At 43.5% G+C, this 24,947-nt stretch overlaps 1 protein-coding gene across 3 annotated transcripts; it reads left to right on the plus strand.

Moving 5' to 3' along the window:
- Positions 1-340: 340 nt before the first annotated feature.
- TXNDC15 (thioredoxin domain containing 15) lies at positions 341-24,208 on the plus strand (the record flags this gene model as incomplete). Of its 3 annotated transcripts, none has more annotated exons than XM_082652485.1 (5): positions 341-572; positions 8,690-9,177; positions 17,731-17,894; positions 19,846-19,976; positions 21,885-24,208. In XM_082652485.1, 5 exons carry the CDS (start codon positions 341-343, stop codon positions 22,079-22,081), a joined length of 1,212 nt encoding a protein of 403 aa, XP_082508611.1. In that variant the 3' UTR covers positions 22,082-24,208. The 3 variants fall into 3 exon arrangements, with proteins under 3 accessions (XP_082508611.1, XP_082508613.1, XP_082508612.1); XM_082652487.1 differs by having other exon boundaries at positions 341-529; positions 8,746-9,177; XM_082652486.1 differs by having other exon boundaries at positions 372-572; positions 8,746-9,177.
- Positions 24,209-24,947: the final 739 nt, after the last annotated feature.

A 24,947-nucleotide genomic window follows, 5' to 3' on the forward strand; every position in this document is an offset into this window, starting at 1 on the left:
ATTCAAATTTAACTGGGCATCCTGTGTTTTATCTGGCAACCTGGGAAGGATAATATGGATGAGGAAAGGGATCTGACCCTGGATGGGGCACTCCAGGAGGACGCTTCCGGGCCTTTCTGGCCCGGGAACGAAGCGCTGGGCGGGCGCAGGGCTTGCTGCCGGCTGCCCGGCCCCGATTGCCGGGTGAAGAAAGAGGGCAACGGGCCTCTGCCGGAACCCCGCCCAGGACCTGAGGGTCAGGAAACTTCGAAACGACCTGAGATGGCGGGTGCTTGGCTCCCAAACAGCCCCGAGTCCCATGGCACAGGCCAGAGACGGGAGGCGGCCGCCCGGCTTCAAGATGGCGCCCGCGGCAGCTGCCAGCTGTCAAGATGGCGGCGCGGAGCCGCGCCCGCGCTCCCGAGTTCTCCTCCTCAAGCCTTCCTCCGGCAAGGAGCGCGACTCGCGTCGCTGTGTGCCAGTTGCCCTTCGGCCTGGGTGGTGCGGCCGCTGCCCGCCGCGCACCATGCGGCTCCTTGGCTGGTGGCAGGTACTGCTGTGGGTGCTGGGGCCTTCCGCCCGCAGCCAGGAGGGTGAGTGCGGGCTGGGGCCGTGGGCGGCGGCGCGGGCGGCCGTGCGTGTAATGACCGGCGAGGTGACTGTCTACCCGGGCGACGCTCTTTTACCTGCGCGAAGGCCCGCGCTGCGCGCCTCGCCTCTTCCTGGCGCCCCCTAGAGCGCGTCTCCCCGGGTTATCCCGACCTCCTTCCCCCGGTGGTCTCCGCTCGCGGTCCGGGGTAGGGGCCGGCGGGGCGGGATGCCCGGGCCATGTTCAGGCCCCTGAGCAGGTGACTCAGTCGGGAGGAACCGTGTATTAGCGCTTACTGAGGCGTACCCTCATGTGCTGAGCACTTCATTATTAATGATAATCATCATAACGAATAGCCGACATCTATGGTGCTCTTATTAGGAGCCAGGAACTGTGCATAGTGCTATCATTATCTTATTTAGCCCTCCCACCGATCCTATGAGATAGATTCCGTGAGTATCCGTGTTTTACAGATGAAGATGCTGAGCTCAGAGAGGCTAAGTAATCTGCCTACGTTTGCGATTCTGGTAATTGGCAGAGCCTGTATCTCTGACTGCAAAGCCCACGCTTTACTTTGCACCCTGCTGGACCACTTTCGTAAGAAGGTAACTCTTGCTCAGGTGCCTGTGAAGGACAGATGAGGAAAACACAGCAGATCCCAGGGTAACTTGCTGCTTGCCAGAGCATGCTCTCAGGGTCCCTCCGTGGGGAAGGCAGCCACCTGGAGGCATGGCTGGGCCCAGGAGTGGAGGCCTTATTCCCATTGTTTCTTCGCCCTACTCCGCAGAGCCCTATTAAAGTCCAGACCCTTTGGCCTTTCTTGTCATTCAAAACTTAACAGGAATACACAGATCTTTCCTTTCCCTGCCGTGTCCTGGAAAGAGGCAGGGCAGCCGGCTTGCTGAGTAATGAAAAGTAATGAAAACACTCATTATCTGCCAGGCAGTGTGCTTAGTGCTTTTTGAGCATCATCTTATTTAGTCTTTAAATGCTTATGAAATGTATGTTGTTATTGTCCCCATTTGATAGATGAGTAAACTGAGACTCAGCATCCCCTAAGTCTTTTACCAAGGTCCAACAGAGAAGTTGAGATGCTACAATTCAAGCCTCTGTCTGCCTGACCTCACAGTCAAAGCTCTGTACCACACTTCTCTGTCACTACACTTAACCACCAGCCTCAGAGAGGGGACAGCATGTGCTGGATATCTTCTGTTTGTCTCTCAGATCATTCTTCAGCCTTCTCCACCCTGCTCTGTGCCCTGAGTAGCTGTCCTATATGGAATAAACAACTGGCTCTTCTGTCTTCTGGCTTCTGTTGTGTTGGCATGAAGGGAGAGTGAGGTCAGGTTATTGATTCTCTCAGCTCCCTCCCTTGGGGATATCGCAGGTTGGCTGTGTCCCTCCACTGAAAGTTAGGGCTTATAGAAGGTTGTACTCTCTGTTTCAAGGCTTCTGCCTCTGGACTCTTAAGGTCTATGAGTGGTAACTGGCTCCCCCTCTGCTGTTATTGACCCTGGGATTCCTTACCATTGCTTTTGGTTTCTCTACACCCAGCTCACATGTTGGAGGTACCTTTATTAAGTTCTCCTCCAATTGTCCAAGTTGCACGTGCTGTTTCCTGGCAGAACACTGGCTGATTCGGCAGTCAGTGTGAGCCTACCTGGCAGGGAGGGTCACGTCATACAGACCTGAGGGTAACACCAGCCATGGGGTGGATCACTGGTCATCATGGCCAGGCCATGAATGAGGTGAGGACTGAGGAAGCTTCACCAGCTGGTTCCTTTTGGGGGTGGCTGAAAATCCAACACTTTTTTTCTGCAGAGGATACCACTGGCAAATTAGCAAGTGGAGGTGGCAGTGCTGTCCAGGTGTCAAGGAACGGGTGCCAACCCTGGACTTCAACACCCCACACCTGTCTTCACTAGACAGTCAACTAGCAGATTCTGACTGAGCACCTGTCATATGCCATATGCTCTGTTAGGCACTCTGGGTGCAGTGGAGAGCAAGTAGAGAAATACGCCCACCCTCCTGTCTGATGGGGAAGGCAGGCATTAAATGACCACAAATAATTAAGTAAATTTTCCACAAGAGTGGAAAATGCTTCAAGGAGAGCCCCAGGGCATTATGGAATGCTGTAATGGGAGACCCTTCTGGTATGAGGGTCTAGGAGGGTGAAGTTCACCTTACAGAGGTGAAGTTTAGGGTGAGATCTGAAGGATGTGTCAGATTAGCCAGAAGAAGAGAGGGAGTGGAGGGAGGGCTCTTGGCAGAGAAACAGCCCTCGGGACAGTTCTGAGGTAGGGGGAGGAGGGTGTGAGTGATCAGGGACCAGAAATGTCTAGTGGCACCTGTTGGGAGTATGGACAGAGGCCTTATCACCTGGGGCCTGGTAGTCATGCTACAGAGCATGGATTCATTCACAGCGTAGGGGGAAGCCATTGAAAGGGTTTGAGCAGGGGAGTGACATGATCACATTTGCCTTTGACTTTCAGTTTCACTTGGATGCTGTGAGGAGAAGGGTTTGGAGAGGGGGTAGAGGGCCAACCAGGAAGACCATTTTGGTGGTTGCAGCAGTTGTCCAAGTGAGAGATGACTGTGGCCTGGGCTGAGGGGTGTGAGTGGGTTGGGAGAAGTGGATGGATCCAGAGTGTATTTAGCAGAGGAATTAATAGGACCTAGTTGTGGCTCCCGTCCATCTCTTTGAATTGTAAGCATCAGTCATAACCATTATCATCATCATCATCATCACCATCACTGTAGCCATTTATGGAGTGCTTACCATGTGCCAGGGACCATATACGTCTTTTCTCATTTAATCTGCATGGTAGCCCTATGAATGTCTGCATTTCAGTGATATTTTCTCCATTTGTTAGATGCACACACTGAAAATTTCCTATGGAAAGTACGGGTTGCTGCCCCTCTAACCCCCAGCTGTTTTTGGTCCTCCCCAGTTGGCTCCCCTGACACAGAAGCCATTATGAAAAAAAACCTGTGGCTGGTAGAGAGTCTTTTGAGAACAACTGAAAGGGTATGAAGGAGCTGACCCAGGCTAGGGCTCCTTGGCAGAGTTGGAGTGGTGCCCTCGCCCCTGTTCTCCAAACATATTCCTTGCTGCCAATAGTGCAGTCATTTCCACTTTATGCATGGCTCAAACTATAATCAGATGATTGACATTGAGAAGCAATCTTTTTTAAAAGGCGCATTACCATGGGAGGGTTCAATGGCTATCACACGGTAGGTCATTTCTTGGAGTGGAATAATTCAATGTTTCCTTTCTTCCCAATGCTTAAATGAAAAAAATGGTACCTGAGGGTGTGAGAATTTTTGTTTTTTTCCTAACTTGTCCTCTCTACTTAAATATCTTCACAGGAGGGAAAAACAACACTCCTGACTCAAAATTCTAGCTCTCTGCATCACTCAGACTTCCTTTTGATTTTCTGTAAGGGACATCTATCCAGTTTTACATAAAGGTGATCAGAAGAACCAGATTCTATTTTGTGCCCTGATTTTTTTCTCTTGAGATTCTTTTAGGATATTGGCATTCTCCATTTACTTTAGAGGACCTAGAATGTTGATTAGGTTCAGAGAGAGAAGATCTCTGCAGAGCTGGTGCATTTGGGAGTGGAGTTGGTTCCCAAATCTGGCACCCTTTGTTCTTCTCCAGACTTTTAGCCTCTCTGGCTTCATTTTCTGCTCTGTCTTGAGGACGATCTAGTAAATATGTTTGTTTGTTTTTACTTATGATTATACAAGTAGTACATGTTTATCAACCAAAGGCTACAGAAGGACTGCCATCTGCACCCCATTGACAGAGCTCCTTGCCCAGGCACCCAGCCCCTTTTCTAGGTCATAGGCAAAGAAGTGCTTGACCCTCTTCTGTCAAGGACCTATCTTGCTTCTCAAGCCCTGTACTCTGCCCTCTCTAACCTGTATTGTCACCTCTCCCTGCTTACTCACTTTCCCATGAGCTTTATATATCCTTAAATTTCTCCTGTGTCCTAAAAACCAAAACAAAAATTTCCCTTAGCCCCCTGCCTGCCCATAACAACTACCGGGTCTTTCTTTTCCCCTTCAGAGCTAGACTTTCAGAAAGAATTGTATATATTTATTTACGTAGTTACCATTTCTGGTGCTCTTCATTCTTTTGTGTGGATCCACATTTCCACCTGGTATCTTTTTCTATTGCCTGAAGAAGTTCATTTCAGATTCTTGTCATGTAGGTCTGCTGGTTATGAACTGTTTCAGCTTTTGTATGTCTGAAAACGTATTTATTTTGCCTTTGATTTTGAAAGATATTTTTGCTGGGTATAGAATTCTAGGTTTATAGTTTTTTTCCTTTCAGTCCCTTAAAGATGCTGTTCTTCTTGCTTGCATTGTTTCCAATGAGAAATCTGCTGTCATCCTTATCTTTGTTCCTCTATACATAGCATGTCTTTTTTCTCCTTCTGCTTTTAAGATTTTTTTCTTTGTCACTGGTTTTGATCAGTTTGATTATGATGTATCTTGGTGTAGTTTGTTGAGCTTCTTGGATCTATGGATTTATAGTTTTCATCAGGTTTGTAAAGTTTTCAGTGATTGTTTCTTCAATTACTTTTTGTGTTTTCCCCCATTTACTTCTCTCTTTTGGGTACTCCAATTATCTGTACATAAGACCACTTGAAATTGTCCCACAGCTCACTGTCACTCTTAATTTGGGGGGGGGGGGATTCGTTTTTTCATTGTGTGTTTCATTTTGTATGGGTTCTATTGCTATGCCTTAAGTTAACTACTCTTTTCTTCTGTAATGTCTAATCTACTATGAATCCCATCCAGTGCAGTTTTCATCTCTGACCTTGTAATTTTCATTGCTAGAAGTATAATTTGGGTCTTTTAAAAAATTATTATTGAGATATAATTGATATAACATTATAGTAGTTTCAGTTGTATAACATAATCATCTGATATATATATATATATATATATATATAGTAAAATGATCACCACAATAAGTCTGGTTAAAATCCATCATCACACACAGTTATAAAATTTTTTTCTTTGGATGAGACCTTTTAAGGTTTACTACCCTCTTAGCAACTTTCAGATATACAATACAGTATAATTAACTATAGTTACCATGCTGTGCATTATATCCCCATGACTTACTTATTTTATAACTGGAAGTTTGTACTTTTTGACCATCTTCACCCATTTTGCCCACCCCCTACCCACCACCTCTGTCAACCACCAAACTGTTTTCTGTATGAGCTTGTGGAGTTTTTTGTTGTTGTTGTTTTTTGCGGTACGCGGGCCTCTCACTGTTGTGGCCTCTCCCGTTGCGGAGCACAGGCTCCGGACGCGCAGGCTCAGCGGCCATGGCTCACGGGCCTAGCCGCTCCGCGGCATGTGGGATGTTCCCAGACCGGGGCACGAACCCGTGTCCCCTGCATCGACAGGCGGACTCTCAACCACTGCGCCACCAGGGAAGCCCTGTTTGTTTGTTTTTAGATTCCACATTTAAGTGAGATATTACAGTATTTGTCTTTCTCTGATTTATTTCACTTAGCATAATGCCCTCAAGGTCTGTCCATGTTGTCGTAAATGGCAAGATTTCCTGTTTTTAAATGGATGAATAATACTTTATATATATATATATACATATATATACACACGTATACATATACAAATATATGTATATATATCTCACATTTTCTTTATCTATGCATCCATCAATTGCTTCCATGTCTTGGCTTATGTAAATAATGCTGCAGTGAACATGGGGGTGCATGTACCTTTTCAAGTGAGTGTTTTCATTTTCTTTGGATAAATGCCCAGAAGTGGAATTGCTGGATCATATGGTAGTTCTATTTTTTATTCTTTGAGGAACTTCCGTACTGTTTTCCTTAGTGGCTGCACCAATTTACATTTTCACTGATAGTGCACAAGGGTTCCCCTTTGTCTGCATGCATACCAACATTTGTCATTTCTTGTCTTTTTGATAATAGCCATTCTAATATGTGTGAGGTGATATCTCATTGTGGTTTTGATTTGCATTTTGATTTGGGTCTTTTTTTATATCTTATGTTCTCTATATCCAGTTAACTTTTTAAACATATGTGATGCAGTTATTGCTGTTTTGACAGCCTCATCTAATAATTCTGAAATCTGTGCAAGTTCTGGGTCAGGTTTGGTTGCTTATTCTCATTATGGATAATGAGGGGAATTTCCCTGCTTCTTTGCATGCCTGGTAATCTTCGATTGGATGCCAGAAGTAAATTTTCCCTGGTCGAGTGCTAGATATTTTAGTATTCCTGTAAATATTCTCGAGCTTTGTTCTGGGATACAGTTAAGTTACTTGAACACAGTGTGATTCTCACTTTTAAGGATTGCTAGATGGAAGCAGAGCTGTATTTACTTTAGGGTTAATTGGGCCCCACTGCTGAGGCAAGTCCCTTTCGCGTACTCTCCCCAGTACCCTGTGACTTAGGAGGTTTCCCAGGCTAGTGGGTGGGGACAGGTACTATTCCCAGCTTTCTGTGGCTGTTGGGTACTGTTACCTCTAATCCCTTTGAGTGGTTCTTTCCCTGGCTTGGGGTAGTTCACTTACAGGCATATGCTGACCAGTATACTCAAGGCGGGGCCCCCTCCACAGATCTCCAGAGTCCTCTTTCTGCAGCTCTCCCATCTCCAGTATTCTGTCCTGCAAACTCTAGCTTCTTGGTCTTTCTGGACCCTCAGTTCCATCTCAACTGGAGAAGTCAGCTGGGCCCTCCCTGAGACAGGGCAGGAACTCTCTCAGGCAGTAAGCTAGAGCGTTTGTAGGGCTCTTCTCATCTGCTTCCTGTCCACTGTCCTTCGTTGTCTCATTGCTAGTCTCCTGAAACTGTTGTTTCACATATTTGGCTGATTTTTGGGTTGTTTCAGGAGGGAGAATAAATCTGGTTCCTGTTATTCCACTTAGCCTGAAGCAAATTCCCAGAGAGTGTTTTTGAATTGCTGAATGAATCTGCAAACATCTGTGGAGATATTCTTTGAGACGTTATACAAACGTGCATACCTTAGGAAGTTCCCAGCTCCCTCCCCGGCTTTGAAGCCAGTTGGTCATTCACACTCTGCTAGACACACTGTTTGCATGCAGAGCTCATTATACAGCTGGTGGCTCCCCAGCCATATGGTGGGCTTGTCTGAGTGCAGCTGGGCCCATTCGTTTCCCCTGGTCAGTGCCTGGCCCGGAGTCTGGCGGCTGTCGTTGAGGTCATGAGAGGTGGAGGGCAGGAGTCATTGTACAGAGGTGAGTGGAGCTTGCTGGATGGATGTATGAGACTGCCCAGGACTCTCCCCTTACCGGAACCTTTGGCCCAAGCCGCATCTAGTGGCTCCAAAGTGAGAGGAAAACCCTCCTCCTCTTCTCCCTGCTGCTGCCCCTGCTCTGCTTGGTGCACCTTTAGCACTCCTGAGGGCAGTAGCCCAAGGGCAGCAGGCAGGAGAGCAGAGGCCAGCTGTAGAGGCCACCCCGGGAAGGAGCTGGCTCTAGTAGCATTCTTCGGGCAGTGTTGCCCAGCAGCCCTCCGAGGTATCATGTGGGGAGGGTAAGGCCCGCTCTGGAGTAGCAGTCAGTAGACTTCGCTCTTAGACGTGGCTCTGCTGCTTACTGGCTGTGTGCCATTGGGCATTACACTGAACCTCTCTGTACCTCATCTATTAAGTCAGGATGATAACCCTTGTGCTGCCCATCTCACAGAGCTGTTATAATGGGTGCAAAGATGCTTTGCCATGGTAGAATATTCCATAAAGCCATCATCATTTTCTTGGATAGTCTCATCAAAGAAACTAAATTGTTAAAGTGTTTGTATTATATTTTCCTAATTGGATGTCTGCAGTGGAATGTTTTTGCTTGTAATCCGCATGGCAAGCAGCAGGTTTTGCATGAAGCTATGTGTTTGTCCACTTCCTGGCATTCATTAATCTAGTATCTCCTTGTGATCTTCTTCATGACCTGGAGAATGATGGGTGGCTCTGTGACAGTTTAATGGGAAGGTAACTTTTTACCCTGGAGGGGAAAATTTCATATTTGAGAACTGTAATTCTTTGGGATTCATTTATTTTGAAGTTAGATGTGACTGTGAACATAGTGGCATGTTTTAGTTGCAGAGAAAAGAGGTCACTTATGGTCAGAGGAGCAGCCTGCTTACCCATTCCAGGTGGGGGCTGGGTACATGAGTGAGGAGGTGCCTTCCCGTGACCCAGTGGGCCAGGACCTGGCTGCTGAAGAGGCCGAGGCAGTGCTGGGGCTGGACGCTGATGGTGAACACATGGTAATGTTGTCTGTGATTCCTGGGGAAGCCGAGGACAAACTGAGCCCAGAGCCCAGCAGTGGCACCTGCAGGGCTGGAGGGGAGGAGGACTCGAGGTGCAACCCCCGGGAGAGCCTCTTCTCTCTGGACAGCGCTGGAGCCAGCTTCCCGGAGAGAGAAGAGGAGTACTACGCAGAGCCCGAAGTGGTGGAATCTGACCCCCCGCCGACAGAGGATGCCAACACCACCGAAAGTCTGAAATCCCCGAAGGTGAACTGCGAGGAGAGAAATGTGACGGGATTAGAAAATTTCACTCTGAAAATTTTAAATATGTCACAGGTAAGACAAAAGTATTTAGTGCTTTTCTCCTTTTCCGCACATTTCATTTTACGATTTGATACTGTATCAACTTTCAAATGAGGAGTCATAATCTTTATCATATTGTAAGTGGGATAGCATTTAATGGCTGCATCAGTGAAAATTCATCTGGCTTTCTGTGATGTTTGTAGGAAAAGGAGGAGATATAACTAGTGTCGAATATGCTTTTTAGGAGGCCTAAACCTAGTCAGCCTTGGGTTAATCTCACCACCAAGTCTCATGATAAAAATCCCAGTGGACAGATAGGTGCTTGGTATCAGAATCATAGCATTCTTCTTCTTCTAAATCAGGTATTTGTTATGGAGGCATAAAAATAAAAGATCTGAATTACTAAAATTGTAATTTAGCATTGTTTAGACTAGTCATGTCCCTGAGAAGTATGTTTTATACATATATATATATATATATATATATTTTTTTTTAACATCTTTACTGGAGTATAATTGCTTTACAATGTTGTGTGAGTTTCTGCTGTATAACAAAGTGAATCAGCTATACATATATATATATCCTAATATCCCCTCCCTCTTGCGTATCCCTCCCACCCTCCCTATCCTACCCCTCTAGGTGGTCACAAAGCACCGAGCTGATCTCCCTGTGCTATGCGGCTGCTTCCCACTAGCTATCTATTTTACATTTGGTAGTGTATATATGTCAGTGCTGTTCTCACTTCGTCCCAGCTTACCCTTCCCCCTCCCGTGTCCTCAAGTCCATTCTCTACGTCTGTGTCTTTATTCCTGTCCTGCCCCTAGGTTCTTCAGAACCATTTTTTTTTTTAGATTCCATATATATGAGTTAGCATATGATATTTGTTTTTCTCTTTCTGACTTACTTCACTCTGTATGACAGATTCTATGTCCATCCACCTCACTACAAATAACTCAATTTCGTTTCTTTTTATGGCTGAGTAATATTGCATTGTATATATGTGCCACATCTTATTTATCCATTCATCTGTCGATGGACACTTAGGTTGCAAAGTATGTTTTTTGTTTGTTTATTTTTTCTAATTTTTTTTAATACAGCATCTTCTTATTAGTCATCAGTTTTATACACATCAGTGTATACATGTCAATCCCAATCCACATCTCAACAAATGACCCAATTTCATTCCTTTTTATGGCTGAGTAATATTCCATTGTATTTATGTACCACATCTTCTTTATCCGTTCGTCTGTTGATGGGCATTTAGGTTGCTTCCATGACCTGGCTGTTGTAAATAGTGCTGCAATGAACATTGGAGTGCATGAGTCTTTTTGAATTATGATTTTCTCTGGGTATATGTCCAGTAGTGGGATTGCTGGATCATATGGTAATTCTATTTTTAGTTTTTTTAAGGAACCTCCATACTGTTCTCCATAGTGGCTGTATCAATTTACATTCCCACCAACAGTGCAAGAAGGTTCCCCTTTCTCCACACCCTCTCCAGCATTTGTTGTTTGTAGATTTTCTGATGATGCCCATTCTAACTGGTGTGAGGTGATACCTCACTGTAGTTTTGATTTGCATTTCTCTAATAATTAGTGATGTTGAGCAGCTTTTCATGTGCTTCTTGGCCATCTGTATGTCTTCTTTGGAGAAATGTCTATTTAGGTCTTCTGCCCATTTTTGTTTGTTTGTTTGTTTGTTTGTTTTTGCGGTAAGCGGGCCTCTCACTGCTGTGGCCTCTTCCGTTGCGGAGCACAGGCTCCGGATGCGCAGGCTCAGCGGCCATGGCTCACGGGCCCAGCCGCTCCATGGCACGTGGGATCTTCCTGGACCGGGGCACGAACCTGCGTCCCCTGCATTGGCAGGCGGACTCTCAACCACTGCGCCACCAGGGAAGCCCCCTTCTGCCCATTTTTGGATTTGGTTGTTTGTTTTTTTAATATTGAGCTGCATGAGCTGTTTATATATTTTGGAGATTAATCCTTTGAATGTTGATTCATTTGCAAATATTTTCCCCCATTCTGAGGGTTGTCTTTTCATCTTGTTTATGGTTTCCTTTGCTGTGCAAAAGCTTTGAAGTTTCATTAGGTCCCATTTGTTTATTTTTGTTTTTATTTCCATTACTCTAGGAGGTGGATCAAAAAAGACCTTGCTGTGATTTATGTCAAAGAGTGTTCTTCCTATGTTTTCCTGTAAGAGTTTTATAGTGTCCGGTCTTACATTTAGGTCTCTAATCCATTTTGAGTTTATTTTTGTGTATGGTGTTAGGGAGTGTTCTAATTTCATTCTTTTACATGTAACTGTCCAGTTTTCCCAGCACCACTTATTGAAGAGACCGTCTTTCTCCATTGTATATCCTTGCCTCCTTTGTCATAGATTAGTTGACCATAGGTGTATGGGTTTATCTCTGTGCTTTCTATCTTATTCCATTGATCTTTATTTCTCTTTTTGTGCCAGTACCATATTGTCTTGATTACTGTAGCTTTGTAGTATAGTCTGAAGTCAGGGAGTCTGATTCCTCCAGCTCGGTTTTTTCCCCTCAAGGCTGCTTTGGCTATTCAGGGTCTTTTGTGTCTCCATACAGATTTTAAGATTTTTTGTTCTAGTTCCATAAAAAATGCCATTGGTAATTTGATAGGGATTGCATTGAATCTGTAGATTGCTTTGGGTAGTATAGTCATTTTCACAATATTGATTCTTCCAATCCAAGAACATGGTATATCTCGTCATCTGTTGGTATCATTAATTTCTTTCATCAGTGTCTTACAGTTTTCTGCATACAGGTCTTTTGTCTCCCTAGGTAGGTTTATTCCTAGGTATTTTATTCTATTTGTTGCAGTGGTAAATGGGAGTGTTTCCTTAATTTCTCCTTAAGATTTTTCATCATTAGTGTATAGGAATGCAAGAGACTTCTGTGCATTAATTTTGTATCCTGCAACTTTACCAGATTCACCGATTAGCCCTAGTAGTTTTCTGGTGGCATCTTTAGGATTCTCTATGTATAGTATCATGTCATCTGCAAACAGTGACAGTTTTACTTCTTCTTTTCCAATTTGTATTCCTTTTACTTCTTTTTCTTCTCTGATTGCTGTGGCTAGGACTTCCAAAACTATGTTGAATAATAGTGGTGAGATAGGACATCCTTCTCTTTTCCTAATCTTAGAGGAAATGCTTTCAGTTTTTCACCACTGAGAATGATGTTTGCTGTGGGTTTGTCGTATATGGCCTTTATGATGTTGAGGTAGGTTCCCTCTATACTCATTTTCTGGAGAGTTTTTATCATAAATGGGTGTTGAATTTTGTCGAAAGCTTCTTCTGCATCTATTGAGATGATCATATGGTTTTTCTCCTTCAGTTTGTTAATATGGTGTATCACATTGATTGATTTGTGTATATTGAAGAAACCTTGCATCCCTGGGATAAATCCCACTTGATCATGCTGTGTGATCCTTTCAATGTGTTGTTGGATTCTGTTTGCTAGTATTTTGTTGAGGATTTTTGCATCTATGTTCATCAGTGATATTGGTCTGTAATTTTCTTTTTTTGTAGTATCTTTATCTGGTTTTGGTGTCAGGGTGATGGTGGCCTCATAGAATGAGTTTGGGAGTGTTTCTTCCTCTGCAGTTTTTTGGAAGAGTTTGAGAAGGATGGGTGTTAGCTGTTCTCTAAATGTTTGATAAAATTCACCTGTGAAGTCCTGGACTTTTGTTTATTGAAAGATTTTTAATCAGTTTCAATTTCATTACTTGTGATTGGTCTGTTCATATTTTCTATTTCTTCCTGGTTCAGTCTTGGAGGGTTATACCTTTCTAAGAATTTGTCCATTTCTTCCAGGTTGTCCATTTTATTGGCATAGAGTTGCTTGTAGTAGTCTCTTAGGATGCTTTGTATTTCTGTGGTGTCTGTTGTAACTTCTCCCTTTTCATTTCTAATTTTATTGATTTGAGTCCTCTCCCTCTTTTTCTTGATGAGTCTGGCTAATGGTTTATCAATTTTATTTATCTTCTCAAGGAACCAGCTTTTAGTTTTATTGATTTTGCTATTGTTTTGTTTGTTTCTATTTCATTTATTTTTGCTCTGATCTTTATGATTTCTTTCCTTTTGCTAACTTTGGGTTTTGTTTGTTCTTCTTTCTCTAGTTCCTTTTTTTTTTTTTTTCTTTTTTCTGTACGCGGGCCTCTCACTGTTGTGGCCTCTCCCGTTGCGGAGCACAGGCTCCGGACGCGCAGGCTCAGCGGCCATGGCTCACGGGCCCAGCTGCTCTGCGGCATGTGGGATCTTCCCAGACCGGGGCACGAACCCGTGTCCCCTGCATCGGCAGGCGGACTCTCAACCACTGCGCCACCAGGGAAGCCCTTGGGTTTGTTTTTGTAGGTCCTTTTCTTCTCTTGTGTTTCCCACTTAGAGAAGTTCCTTTAGCATTTGTTGTAGAGCTGGATTGGTGGTGCTGAATTCTCTTAGCTTTTGCTTGTCTGTAAAGCTTTTGATTTCTCCATCAGTCTGAATGAGATCCTTGCTGGGTAGAGTAATCTTGGCTGTAGGTTCTTCCCTTTCATCACTTTAAGTATATCATGCCACTCCCTTCTGGCTTGTAGAGTTTCTGCTGAGAAATCAGCTGTTAACCTTATGCGAGTTCCTTTGTATGTTATTTGTCGTTTTTCCCTTGCTGCTTTCAATAATTTTTCTTTGTCTTTAATTTTTGCCAATTTGATTACTATGTGTCTCAGCATGTTTCTCCTTGGGTTTATCCTGTGTGGGACTCTCTGCGCTTCCTGGACTTGGGTGGCTATTTCCTTTCCTGTGTTAGGGAAGTTTTCGACTATAATCTCTTCAAATATTTTCTTGGGTCCTTTCTCTCTCTCTTCTCCTTCTAGGACCCGTATAATGCGAATGTTGTTGCATTTAATGATGTCCCAGAGGTCTCTTAGGCCGTCTTCATTTCTTTTCATTCTTTTTTCTTTATTCTGTTCCACAGCAGTGAATTCCACCATTCTGTCTTCCAGGTCACTTATCCGTTCTTCTGTCTCAGTTATTCTGCTATTGATTCCTTCTAGTGTAGTTTTCATTTCAGTTATTGTATTGTTCATCTCTGTTTGTTTGTTCTCTAATTCTTCTAGGTCTTTGTTAAACATTTCTTGCATCTTCTCGATCTTTGCTTCCATTCTTTTTTTCAAGGTCCTGGATCTCCTTCACTATCATTATTCTGAATTCTTTTTCTGGAAGGTTGCCTATCTCCACTTCACTTAGTTGTTTTTCTGGGGTTTTATCTTGTTCCTTCATCTGGTACATATCCCTCTCCTTTTCATGTTGTCTATCTTTCTGTGAATGTGGTTTTTGTTCCACAGGCTGCAGGGTTGTAGTTCTTCTTGCTTCTGCTGTCTGCCCTCTGGTGGATGAGGCTGTCTAAGAGGCTTGAGCAACTTTCCTGATGGGAGGGCCTGGTGGTGGGTAGAGCTGGGTGTTGCTCTTGTGGGCAGAGCTCAGTAAAACTTTAATCTGCTTGTCTGCTTATGCTGGGGCTTGGTTCCCTCCCTGTTGGTTGTTTGGTCTGAGGTGACCCAACACTGGAGCCTACCCTGCTCTTTGGTGGGGCTAATGGCGGATTCTGGGAAGGCTCACGCCAAGGAGTACTTTCCAGAACTTCTGCTGCCAGTGTCCTTGTCCCCATGGTGAGCCACAGCCACCCCCCGCCTCTGCCCAAGACCCTCCAGCACTAGCAGGTAGGTCTGGTTCAGTCTCCCCTGGGGTCACTGCTCCTTCCCCTGGGTCCCGATGCACACACTACTTTGTGTGTGCCCTCCAAGAGTGGAGTCTCTGTTTCCCCCAGTCCTGTCGAAGTCCTGCAATCAAATCCCACTAGCCATCAAAGCCTGATTCTCTAGGAATTCCTCCTCCCACTGCTGGACCCCCAGGTTGGGAAGCCTGACGTGGGGCTCAGAACCTTCACTCCAGTGGGTGGACTTCTGTGGTATAAGTGTTCTGCAGTTTGTGCGTCACCCACCCAGCAGTTATGGGATTTGATTTTACTGTGATTGGCACCCCTCCTACCGTCTCATTGTGGCTTCTCCTTTGTCTTTGGATGTGGGGTATCTTTTTTGGTGAGTTCCAATGTCTTCCTGTCGATGATTGTTCAGCAGTTAGTTGTGATTCTGGTGTTCTCACAAGAGGGAGTGAGATCACATCCTTGTACTCCACCATCTTGGTTCTATACCTCCGTCAAGTATGTTACATTGATGAAAAGTTTTTTTTCCTCCAAAGAGTGTGAATCTAGTGTTTACTCTGGACTGAGAGCTGACCAATTTGTCCAGCCCAGCCATGCTTTTCCATCTAGTTGGCTAAATGGTGATTCTAAAGAGAATACTGGGATACTGACTGACATTTTCTGTAAGATTGTTAAAGCCAGAGAGCAGAATGAATTCAGGCTGCTTATGTAAGAGAAGAATCCTAGCTCTGAGAGGTGTGATTGCTTATTTCAAATGAGGGTACATATGGTATGTTGAGCTCCCCTCCGAGGCAGTTGTCAGCACTGGCCTTTCACCCTCCCCTCGGTGCCTGGTGAATGCTGTGCCTCAGCTCTGTGGCCTTTTAATGGGCGTCACACACATGACCAGGAGCAAGCAGTTTGAGCAGTCTGAGTTTTGGTGGTGGCAGGGATGGTGCACCCTCAAACTGAACTAACCTTTGGTCAAACACATGGATCTGACTGCTTAGTACAGACTTGGAGCTGCTGAGATGATAGTTTGGGCCTGAGACCACAGTGCTTTAATAATGTGGTTAGATTGTATGAGATGCAGAATTCCAAAGTTGGGACCGTGGCCTGTACCCTGTGAGTACTTAGTATATGAATTGATGAATTATGAAAAATATTAAAATTGCTCTATAGTAATATTAAGAAAGCTTAGAGGAGGACCCCTCCTACACTCTTGGTGGGAATGTAAATTGGTGCAGCCACTATGGAGACAGTATGGACGTTCCTCAAAAACCTAAAAATAGAACTACCATATGACCCAGCAATCCCACTACTCGGCATATACCCTGAGAAAACCATAATTCAAAAAGAGTCATGTACCAAAGTGTTCATTGCAGCTCTATTTACAATAGCCCGGAGATGGAAACAACCTAAGTGTCCATCATCGGATGAATGGATAAAGAAGATGTGGCACATGTATACAAGGGAATATTACTCAGCGATTAAAAGAAACGAAATTGAGTTATTTGTAATGAGGTGGATGGACCTAGAGTCTGTCGTACAGAGTGAAGTAAGTCAGAAAGAGAAAGACAAATACCGTATGCTAACACATATATATGGAATTTAAGAAAAAAAATCTCATGAAGAACCTAGGGGTAAGACAGGAATAAAGACACAGACCTACTAGAGAATGGACTTGAGAATATGGGGAGGGGGAAGGGTAAGCTGTGACAAAGCGAGAGAGAGGCATGAACATATATACACTACCAAACGTAAGGTAGATAGCTAGTGGGAAGCAGGGAGATCAGCTTGGTGCTCTGTGACCGCCTGGAGGGGTGGGATAGGGAGGGTGGGAGGGAGGGAGACACAAGAGGGAAGCGATATGGGAACATATGTATATGTATAACTGATTCACTTTGTTATAAAGCAGAAACTAACTCACCATTGTAAAGCAATTATACTCCAATAAAGATGTAAAAAACAAACAAACAAACAAAAAACATGCTGGGACTTCCCTGGAAGTCCGGTGGTTAAGACTCCACGCTTCCACTGCAGCGGGCACAGGTTCAATTCATGGTCGGGGAACTAAGATCCTGCATGCCGCACAGTGCAGCCAAAAAAAAAAAAAAAAAAAAGAACACCCCTATTTCATAGCACCACTATTTACAATAGCCAAGACATGGCAACAGCCTAAATGTCCACTGACAGAGGAATGGATAAAGAAGATGTGGTACACATATACAATAGAATATTACTCAGCCATAAAAAATAATGCAATAATGCCATTTGCAGCAATATAGATGGACCTAGAGATGATTATACTAAGTGAAGTAAGTCAGAAAGAGAAAGACAAATAGCATATGATATCACTTATGTGTTGAATCTCAAATACGACACAAATGAACCTATCCAGGAAACAGAAACAGACTCTTAGACATAGAGGACAGACTTGTGGTTGCCAAGGAAGAAGGGGGTGGGGAAGGGATAGACTGGGAGTTTGTGAATAGTAGACACAAACTATCACATAGAGAGTGGATAAACAACAATGTCCTGCTGTATAGCACAGGAAACTGTATTTAATATCCTCTGATAAACCATAATGGAAAAGAAATTAACACAACATTGTAAATCAACTATATACTTCAATTAAAAGAAAAAAAGAAACCTTGGAGGAAAGTTTATAACATGTCATTTGATAGTACTTTTCTACTGACCCATGGATCCCTATGGTTCCAATCCAGAAGGTTCTTCGGGAGCTGCACTACTGTCTCCCTCCCGTCCCTGCCCCTACCTCCTCTCCCTTGACGGCAGCAGTGGTTCCTGTTTTTTGTGTATCCTTCCAGAAAAAGTGTACATCCTGTACTGCTGACTTTAACACTTTGTTTCTTTTGCCACAGGACCTTATGGATTTTCTCAACCCAAACGGTAGTGACTGCACTCTAGTCCTGTTTTACACCCCTTGGTGCCGGTTTTCTGCCAGTTTGGCCCCTCATTTTAACTCTCTGCCCCGGGCGTTTCCAGCTCTTCACTTTTTGGCACTGGATGCATCTCAGCACAGCAGGTATCTTCCCTTAGTATCTTCCCTTGGTGGGGTTTCTGCCTCATCTTGTTGGATGATGGTTGCAGTTACTTGGAGGTCGTAATCAGTTAAGTTAGGAGCAGAGGAGGTAGGTTTGAGCTTGAGCTTTGAAATGGAACTGAGGGAGGGAGAAACAAGTGTGACTAGTGAGGACTGTCACATTCCCAAGGGAGACTTTCTGGAGGCCCCTTGAGAAAGAAAGACTGTTCTCTGCGTGGTGGAATTCAGTGATGGCTCTGCCTGATGGCAGGGGTGGGGGCAGAGGACGTTTTAGGGTCCGGGCCAGACTGAATTAGCAAAATTAGCATCCTAAGTAGGGTGTTCCTTTGTGACTTTCATCTGCAGCTTAGGTTCCCACCCTGGCAGCCTAACTCTGGGCACCCGTTTTATGTCTACTAAGGATTTCTTTCTTTCCTTTTTAGTTTTTTCTTTCCTTCTTTCCCTCCTTCCTTTTCTTTCTTCATGCTCACATGTATTCTTGCATGCGTGTTCTTAGGAGACATTCAATAAATTTGACGAATTATTTTAGGCCTTTGAAATACATTTACCCTTGCTAAATTTATGTTCTTTCATATTGTTCAGTGGGGTTTTGTCTTTTCTGAATGTTCAGTAAGGTAAGTTACAAAGAACTTTGTGCAGATGTTGTATATTTCCCCTGTGACTGTGCCTGGGGTTATAAACTGTGTACTCCCCTCCTCCTCTAAGTCAGATGCTGCTTATTAGCAGGTCACAAGGAGGTTGTGTGTGAATAAATTTGGAAAGTCTGGAAGATAGTCAAGTTGGTGGTGAAAATGAGGCACTGATTTTCAGGGTGGGTAATGGAACTGCCAGTGTTTACCTGAAATTGTTTATGAATAAAGAAATTGCCCAACAAATTCCCACAAAGCCTTCAGGGAGAGATCTCAGTGGCCAGGCTCAAGGTTACAGACTGATTGGAAGGACATTCAAGGTCATTGTCCAGCTTTGACTGGGCTCTCCATTGCCCCCAGTCCAGCAGGGCTGGCTCCAAGCACCTGCTTAGTGCTGTTTGGTTATGGGTCTGATACTAATCCCCATGCTGCCCCCCAATCCCTGCAGGCTTTTATCATCTCCTCTGTTCCTTCTTCATCACCATGCATCCTTCTCAGTGCCTGGTATGGTGCCTCAATTATGGAGAATAGAGGATACTCGCTCTTACTGTATGGCGTGGGACATGTGTTTGCCTCATATGTTAATATTTATTATGTTACAGCATGTTTACAGAAGAAAAAATCCTGATCATACAATGTTACCATTTTACTTCTGGGGGTAACTGAGGCTTAAAAAGGTTAAATAATCTGCCCAAAGGTCACACAGCTGGTTCAGTGGCAGAACTGAGGCTTGAACCCTGAGCATTTTGACTCTGGAGCTTATACCACTACTCTGTATTCTGTAAAAGTGAAACAATACTGCTCAGGTCCTATTACTTCTGAATTGTCCTGCCTTAATTGTGAACTTCCTGGTGTGTTTGTTAGGTTGTAGATTCCTTTGCACCGACTCACTAACCTAAATGCTTAAGTTGAATCTTTTATGAGGGTTGGAGATGGGCATTCTGCAGAGTCTGAAATTTCTTCTGTTAGGTAAATAGACATAGTGTGCTTCGTTCATAAATTAGAATTTTCTGGTCTGATCTGTTTTGGCTGTTAAAAACAGAACTAGTGGAATAATTGTGTCATGGGCAGCTCCATGTTGTAACAGAAAGCAACTCAGAGAACAGAACACGAATGCCCCCAACCATGACCCACGAGGAAAGCTGTCAGGAGCAACTACAAACCTGTTGTTTCAGTATCAGGAGCCTCCATAGGTCACAGGAAACTGAGCCTTCCTCATTTATTTCCATCCATTCTGATATGGTAATTGTGTGAGGAAGCCCACTGTTAATTCAGGTTTTCTGACTGACTTCTCTCTCTTGTAGCCTTTCTACGAGGTTTGGCACTGTAGCTGTTCCTAACATCTTGTTATTTCAAGGGGCTAAACCAATGGCTAGATTTAATCATACAGACCGAACATTGGAAACGCTGAAAATCTTCATTTTTAATCAGACAGGTATGTAGAACACTGTAGAAGAAGACATTTTATTGCTGGAGGAATGTGCCTTCTGTGGGTTCGGGTCTGCTACAGTATTATCCTTAAGTGAAGGATTCAAGATTGGCTTTAGGATATAAAACTTCTCTTCTAATGAAATGTTAAGATCCTGTTAAATGTCTCCTGGTCAGTGGCAAGCTTAACATGAATAGGTAATACTAATATGATTATAGATACCTTTAAAAAATATAACAGCTTTATTGAGATAAAATTTACATACTATATACCTCTAGATACTGTTTTACATACATTATTCATTTAAGTATAATATTTACACAAAAATATGCATCAATCACTAGTGTACGTGGCACCGAATTTTCACAGAGTGAACACCGAGTAACCAGTACGCAGAAAGAGAACATCACCAGTCCCCTTTTAGCACTCTCACTCCTGTCCTCCCCAAGGATAACCACCGTCTTCACTCCTAACACCATAGTGTACTGTTCCTTGTTCTTGTTTTTGTTTTATTTTGCGATACACGGGCCTCTCACTGTTGTGGCCTCTCCCATTGCGGAGCACAGGCTCCGGATGTGCAGGCTCAGCGGCCACGGCTCACGGGCCCAGCCGCTCCGCGGCATGTGGGTTCTTCCCGGACCGGGGCACGAACCCGTGTCCCCTGCATTGGCAGGCGGACTCTCAACCACTGCGCCACCAGGGAAACCCCAGTGTTCCTTGTTTTTGACTTTTATATTAATGGAGACGTACAGTGTGGATCCTTCCACGCCTGGCTGATTTCACTGACCATTATGTTTATGGGATTCATCTGCATTGTTGTGTATGGTTGTGTTTTATTCATGTTTGTTGCTGTATAGAGTTCTATTTATTAATTCATTTGTAGATGCTATTTTAATTCCTTAATATTTGCCAAAACATAGGGCCTTATTTTTATCCTGTAAAAATTTGAGCACTGTACATTGATGAAATTTCCTTTGTTGGAAAATTCATTCCTCAAAAGCTCTAATGCCTCAGTTATGAGCACCCCTCTTCTTCCTGAAATATATTCACTGGAAGTAAATAAAAATTATAACATACCTTCCATATACTCTTAGCTGCATGTAATGACTTATATCTAACACAGAAGAACAAAGAACTGAGTTACCTCATAGGAGTAAAAGGCTTCTTACCAGGTAGTTAGTTATTCCAAGTCTTGTCCTGGTCCCCTGGTTGTCATTTAGATTGATATGGACAGGGGGAGCCATTTTGCTCAGTGCTCCCAGAAAACTTAGAACCAAATGAAATCTAGGAGTCACAGCATCTTTGGTAATCACTGATCCCAGTGGTGGTGAGTTGTTCTAACAATTCTTCTTTTTTTTTTAAATGAGCTCAGCTTAACTTTTTTTTTTTTTTTTGGCCGTGCCACATGGCATGCAGGATCTTAGTTCCCCGACCAGGGAATGAACCCACACCCTGCAGTGGAAGTGTGGAGTCTTAATCACTGGACTGCCAGGGAAGTCCCCTAACAATTCTTTCAGTAAATTATTTAAAAACATTTTGAATTTAGCATTACTTACCCTGTGAAAACATTCTGTAGACTCCTGAGAATAGCTTTACTAGTTGTTGAACATTGGTCTTGAAAGAGAACAAAAGACAACTCACACAGTGCACTGACTAAGACCTTTCTGGTGAGTTCATTGAAATTCTGGTGTTTTAGCTTTGAACAGCTGAATGGATTCCTGCTCCTTTGATGTGGTGGGGAGAAGGGCAAGTTACAGATTACACTGACAGGCAAGTGAAACCCATCCCAGATATACTAGCTGTGGTGTTTATTTTAAGACTGCATATCATTTTGCATACCATGCAGAATACTTAAGAAAATTCTGTAGCGGGTATGTTTTCTATCTCATTTGAAACAACTGATTTCTCTTTCAGGTATAGAAGCCAAGAAAAACGTGGTGGTAACTCAAGCTGACCAAATAGGTCCTCTTCCCAGCACTTTGATAAAAAATGTAGACTGGTTGCTTGTATTTTCCTTATTCTTTTTAATTAGTTTTATTATGTATGCTACCGTTCGAACTGAGAGTATTCGATGGCTAATTCCAGGACAAGAGCAGGAACATGCGGAGTAGTGATAGACTCAAAGGAGAATTGGAAAGAAGAATTTCAATCCTTCATTTCAGAAATTAACGCTGCAATTTCATACATTTTCTCCAGCGAAGCGCTGACTTACAACTTCAGTCAGATTGAAAGAATCATGTGTTTGTTGAACTGTTGAATGTGTAAAAAATTATAAACTGGTGTTTCTAACTAGTATTGTAATAAGCAAATGCAAAAATAGTCCATAACATTCAGTAAAAATTCTTGTTTTTACTACTTGAACATTACCCAGTACTTAAGGGAGTAATCCAGTTTGACATGTGAAGATGTATTTTGGTGGAATAGTGAGTAGAATGACAGTATGCTTACTATATAGAGGCAGAAATAGGACTTTCAGGTTATAGTTTTAGAAAACTCTTGATTTCTTGTATATGTCTGAGAAAGTTGGTTTTCTGTTCATTTGCCATTTCTCTCCCAGAGTCAGTAAGCAGGAAAGTGTTCTTTTATGGGAAGAATAATTAGGATCGATAAGTGTGCCCTTTCAAGTAGCAACCAATGGGAAAATAAAGTCAAATACCTTGGTGTTCATGATCTCTGATTTCACTGAAAGCATCTGAAGTGGTTTAAGAAGTTGTTTCTGGGTAAGGCAGATATTAATCAGCATGCACTAATTAAACCTTAAAATGTTCTTGGAATTGTGCTAGGTTTAGTGAGAGTCAAAAGAAATATAAAGTACTGTTGTTGCCCACAAGTTGATTCTAGTCTAGTTTAGGATACGTGTAGAGATAACATGTCATTTACATAAACTTTTTGAAAAGCTGTTTCTAAAAGATCCCTTAAATTCAGATATGACAGCTGACTACATAATGATAAACTACTTTTATACTGATCATTTCCAGAGCTTTAGATAGAATAGTTCATAAGGCGTCCTAAATTCTATGAAAATAGAACCTTAGATGAGTCTCCTTCTGAGTGTAACATTGGTTGAGAGTTTACAATGTTATGTGTCAATGTTATGTGTCATGCTGTGGACAGCTCTGGCTGGGGTAGTCACTGGCAGGAGGGGACCATAGCTCAGAACAGTACCATTATTACTTCCATTTTACAAATGAGCAAACGGGCATATTGAGGTTAAATAAGTTACCTAGGTTACATACACAGTACATTGATGAAGCTGGGATTTGAAAAGAGACCTCTAGTTATTCCATCTCTTATAATAATAACCAACATTTGAATATTACTGCGTGTGCCAGCTACTGTTTGAGGTGCTTGACATACACCGTTTCATTTATCTGTACAATAGCCCTCTGAGATTGACACCACTCTAAAATGAGTAAATGAGGCCCTAAATAACTTGCTCTTGGTTATACAGCTTCCAGTGGTGGAACCCAGCTTCAAACCTAAGCATTCTGACTCCAGAGCCTCTATGTGGGTTGGTACCCAGTCCTGCCTCTCTGCCATGGCTCAGGCAACCATCGTATGCCTATCACTCCGGTCTTTCTCTTATGTGTGTTTCCCATACTTGTAGTCATGATATAGCGTTTTTCTTCTTTTGCTTAACAAATAATAAATATTTCACTGTTGGTAATAGTTTTCCTAACCGTGGCTACATAATAGGCCTTTGAATAGATTCAGCATTACTTATCTAACCTGTGCTCTTTTGCTGGATTTACGGTTGTGTATATAGTCTTATTTCCTTGGGGGCAGATTCCAAAGTGGGCGTTATCCTATCAAGGATACAGGAATTTTCATATTGTTTGATATGTAACGGGGTCCTATTCCAGTCTGGAGGGTGAGGAAAGGCTCCCAGGATGACCAACAGATCCATGGCTTTGCTTCTGACACTTAGCTCAGATAAGCTACAGAGCTTCCCCTGGAGGGAAATGTGGAGCAGGGCTGCTCCCTGGAGGGGAGGTGCAAGTGTGGAGGGTCAGCCAGAAGCACTGGTGTTGAGGGACAGGGAAGCAGATGGGGGGAAGGAAGTGGTCCAAGACCAGCTAAACCACCCCAAGCCAAACATGTCTGTCGAGAATACCATGTACCAGGAACCAATGCCAGAAGGGGACTGCAACTACATGGAGGATAGCAAGGATCATCACAATGCCAGCCACCAGGGATATAAGTCCAAACACTTCTGTCCATGACTTCTTGGTATCAGAGTTGCCAATGAAAACAACATGGTCAAGCACTGGATGTAAGTGTTTTTATTCACTTAGAGACAGCAAGATCAGTCACAGTAGTGTGCAGAGTGGCTCATGGGTGTCCCTCACCCCCAGCCTATGGCTAAAGAGCACCCCTCTAGTGCCATAGCATTGTGTGCCCCAAGGTCATTGACATCCATGCTTAAGCAGAACAAAGGAGCACACATTCAGTCTGAAACAGGGAAGGATACCTTCACAGGCTGATAAGCCTGGCACAGTGTGTGTGGGCTCTTTTTTGGTGAGGAAGTGTCCCAGGTCCAAGGCCTATTCTTATGTGAAAGACTGTGAGCAGGAGACTGCTTTTCTCAACAGTGTTCATTACAGACGATGTGCCCAGTAAATCTTTGCTGAGGGACTTAAATCCTGCTAAGAGACCTACATGTGAGGGCCGGGCATTCACAGCCCCTCCTGGTGGACATCACTTCCCCTGGGCCCTAACTAGCACTAGCATTCTGCTGCTGCTTTCATGACTAGAGCTGACATGCCACAGTCTCGTACAGTGTGTTAGGGAAGGAAAATGTTAGGGAAGGAAAATGATGAAAGCAAACTACTGAAAATGATGAGAGGTCTCCAACTTGTTACCTCACAACTACCAGTTCATTTCTCAGTTCTCACTTTAATGAGCAAGTTTCTATAGCATTTTTCATGATCCTAAAAACCCAAAGTAAATATTGGAAATACAATTTTTAATTCCAAC

The sequence above is a fragment of the Grampus griseus genome, assembly GCF_964374135.1.
Source record: "Grampus griseus genome assembly, chromosome: 3".
NCBI classification, from domain to species: Eukaryota; Metazoa; Chordata; class Mammalia; order Artiodactyla; family Delphinidae; genus Grampus; species Grampus griseus.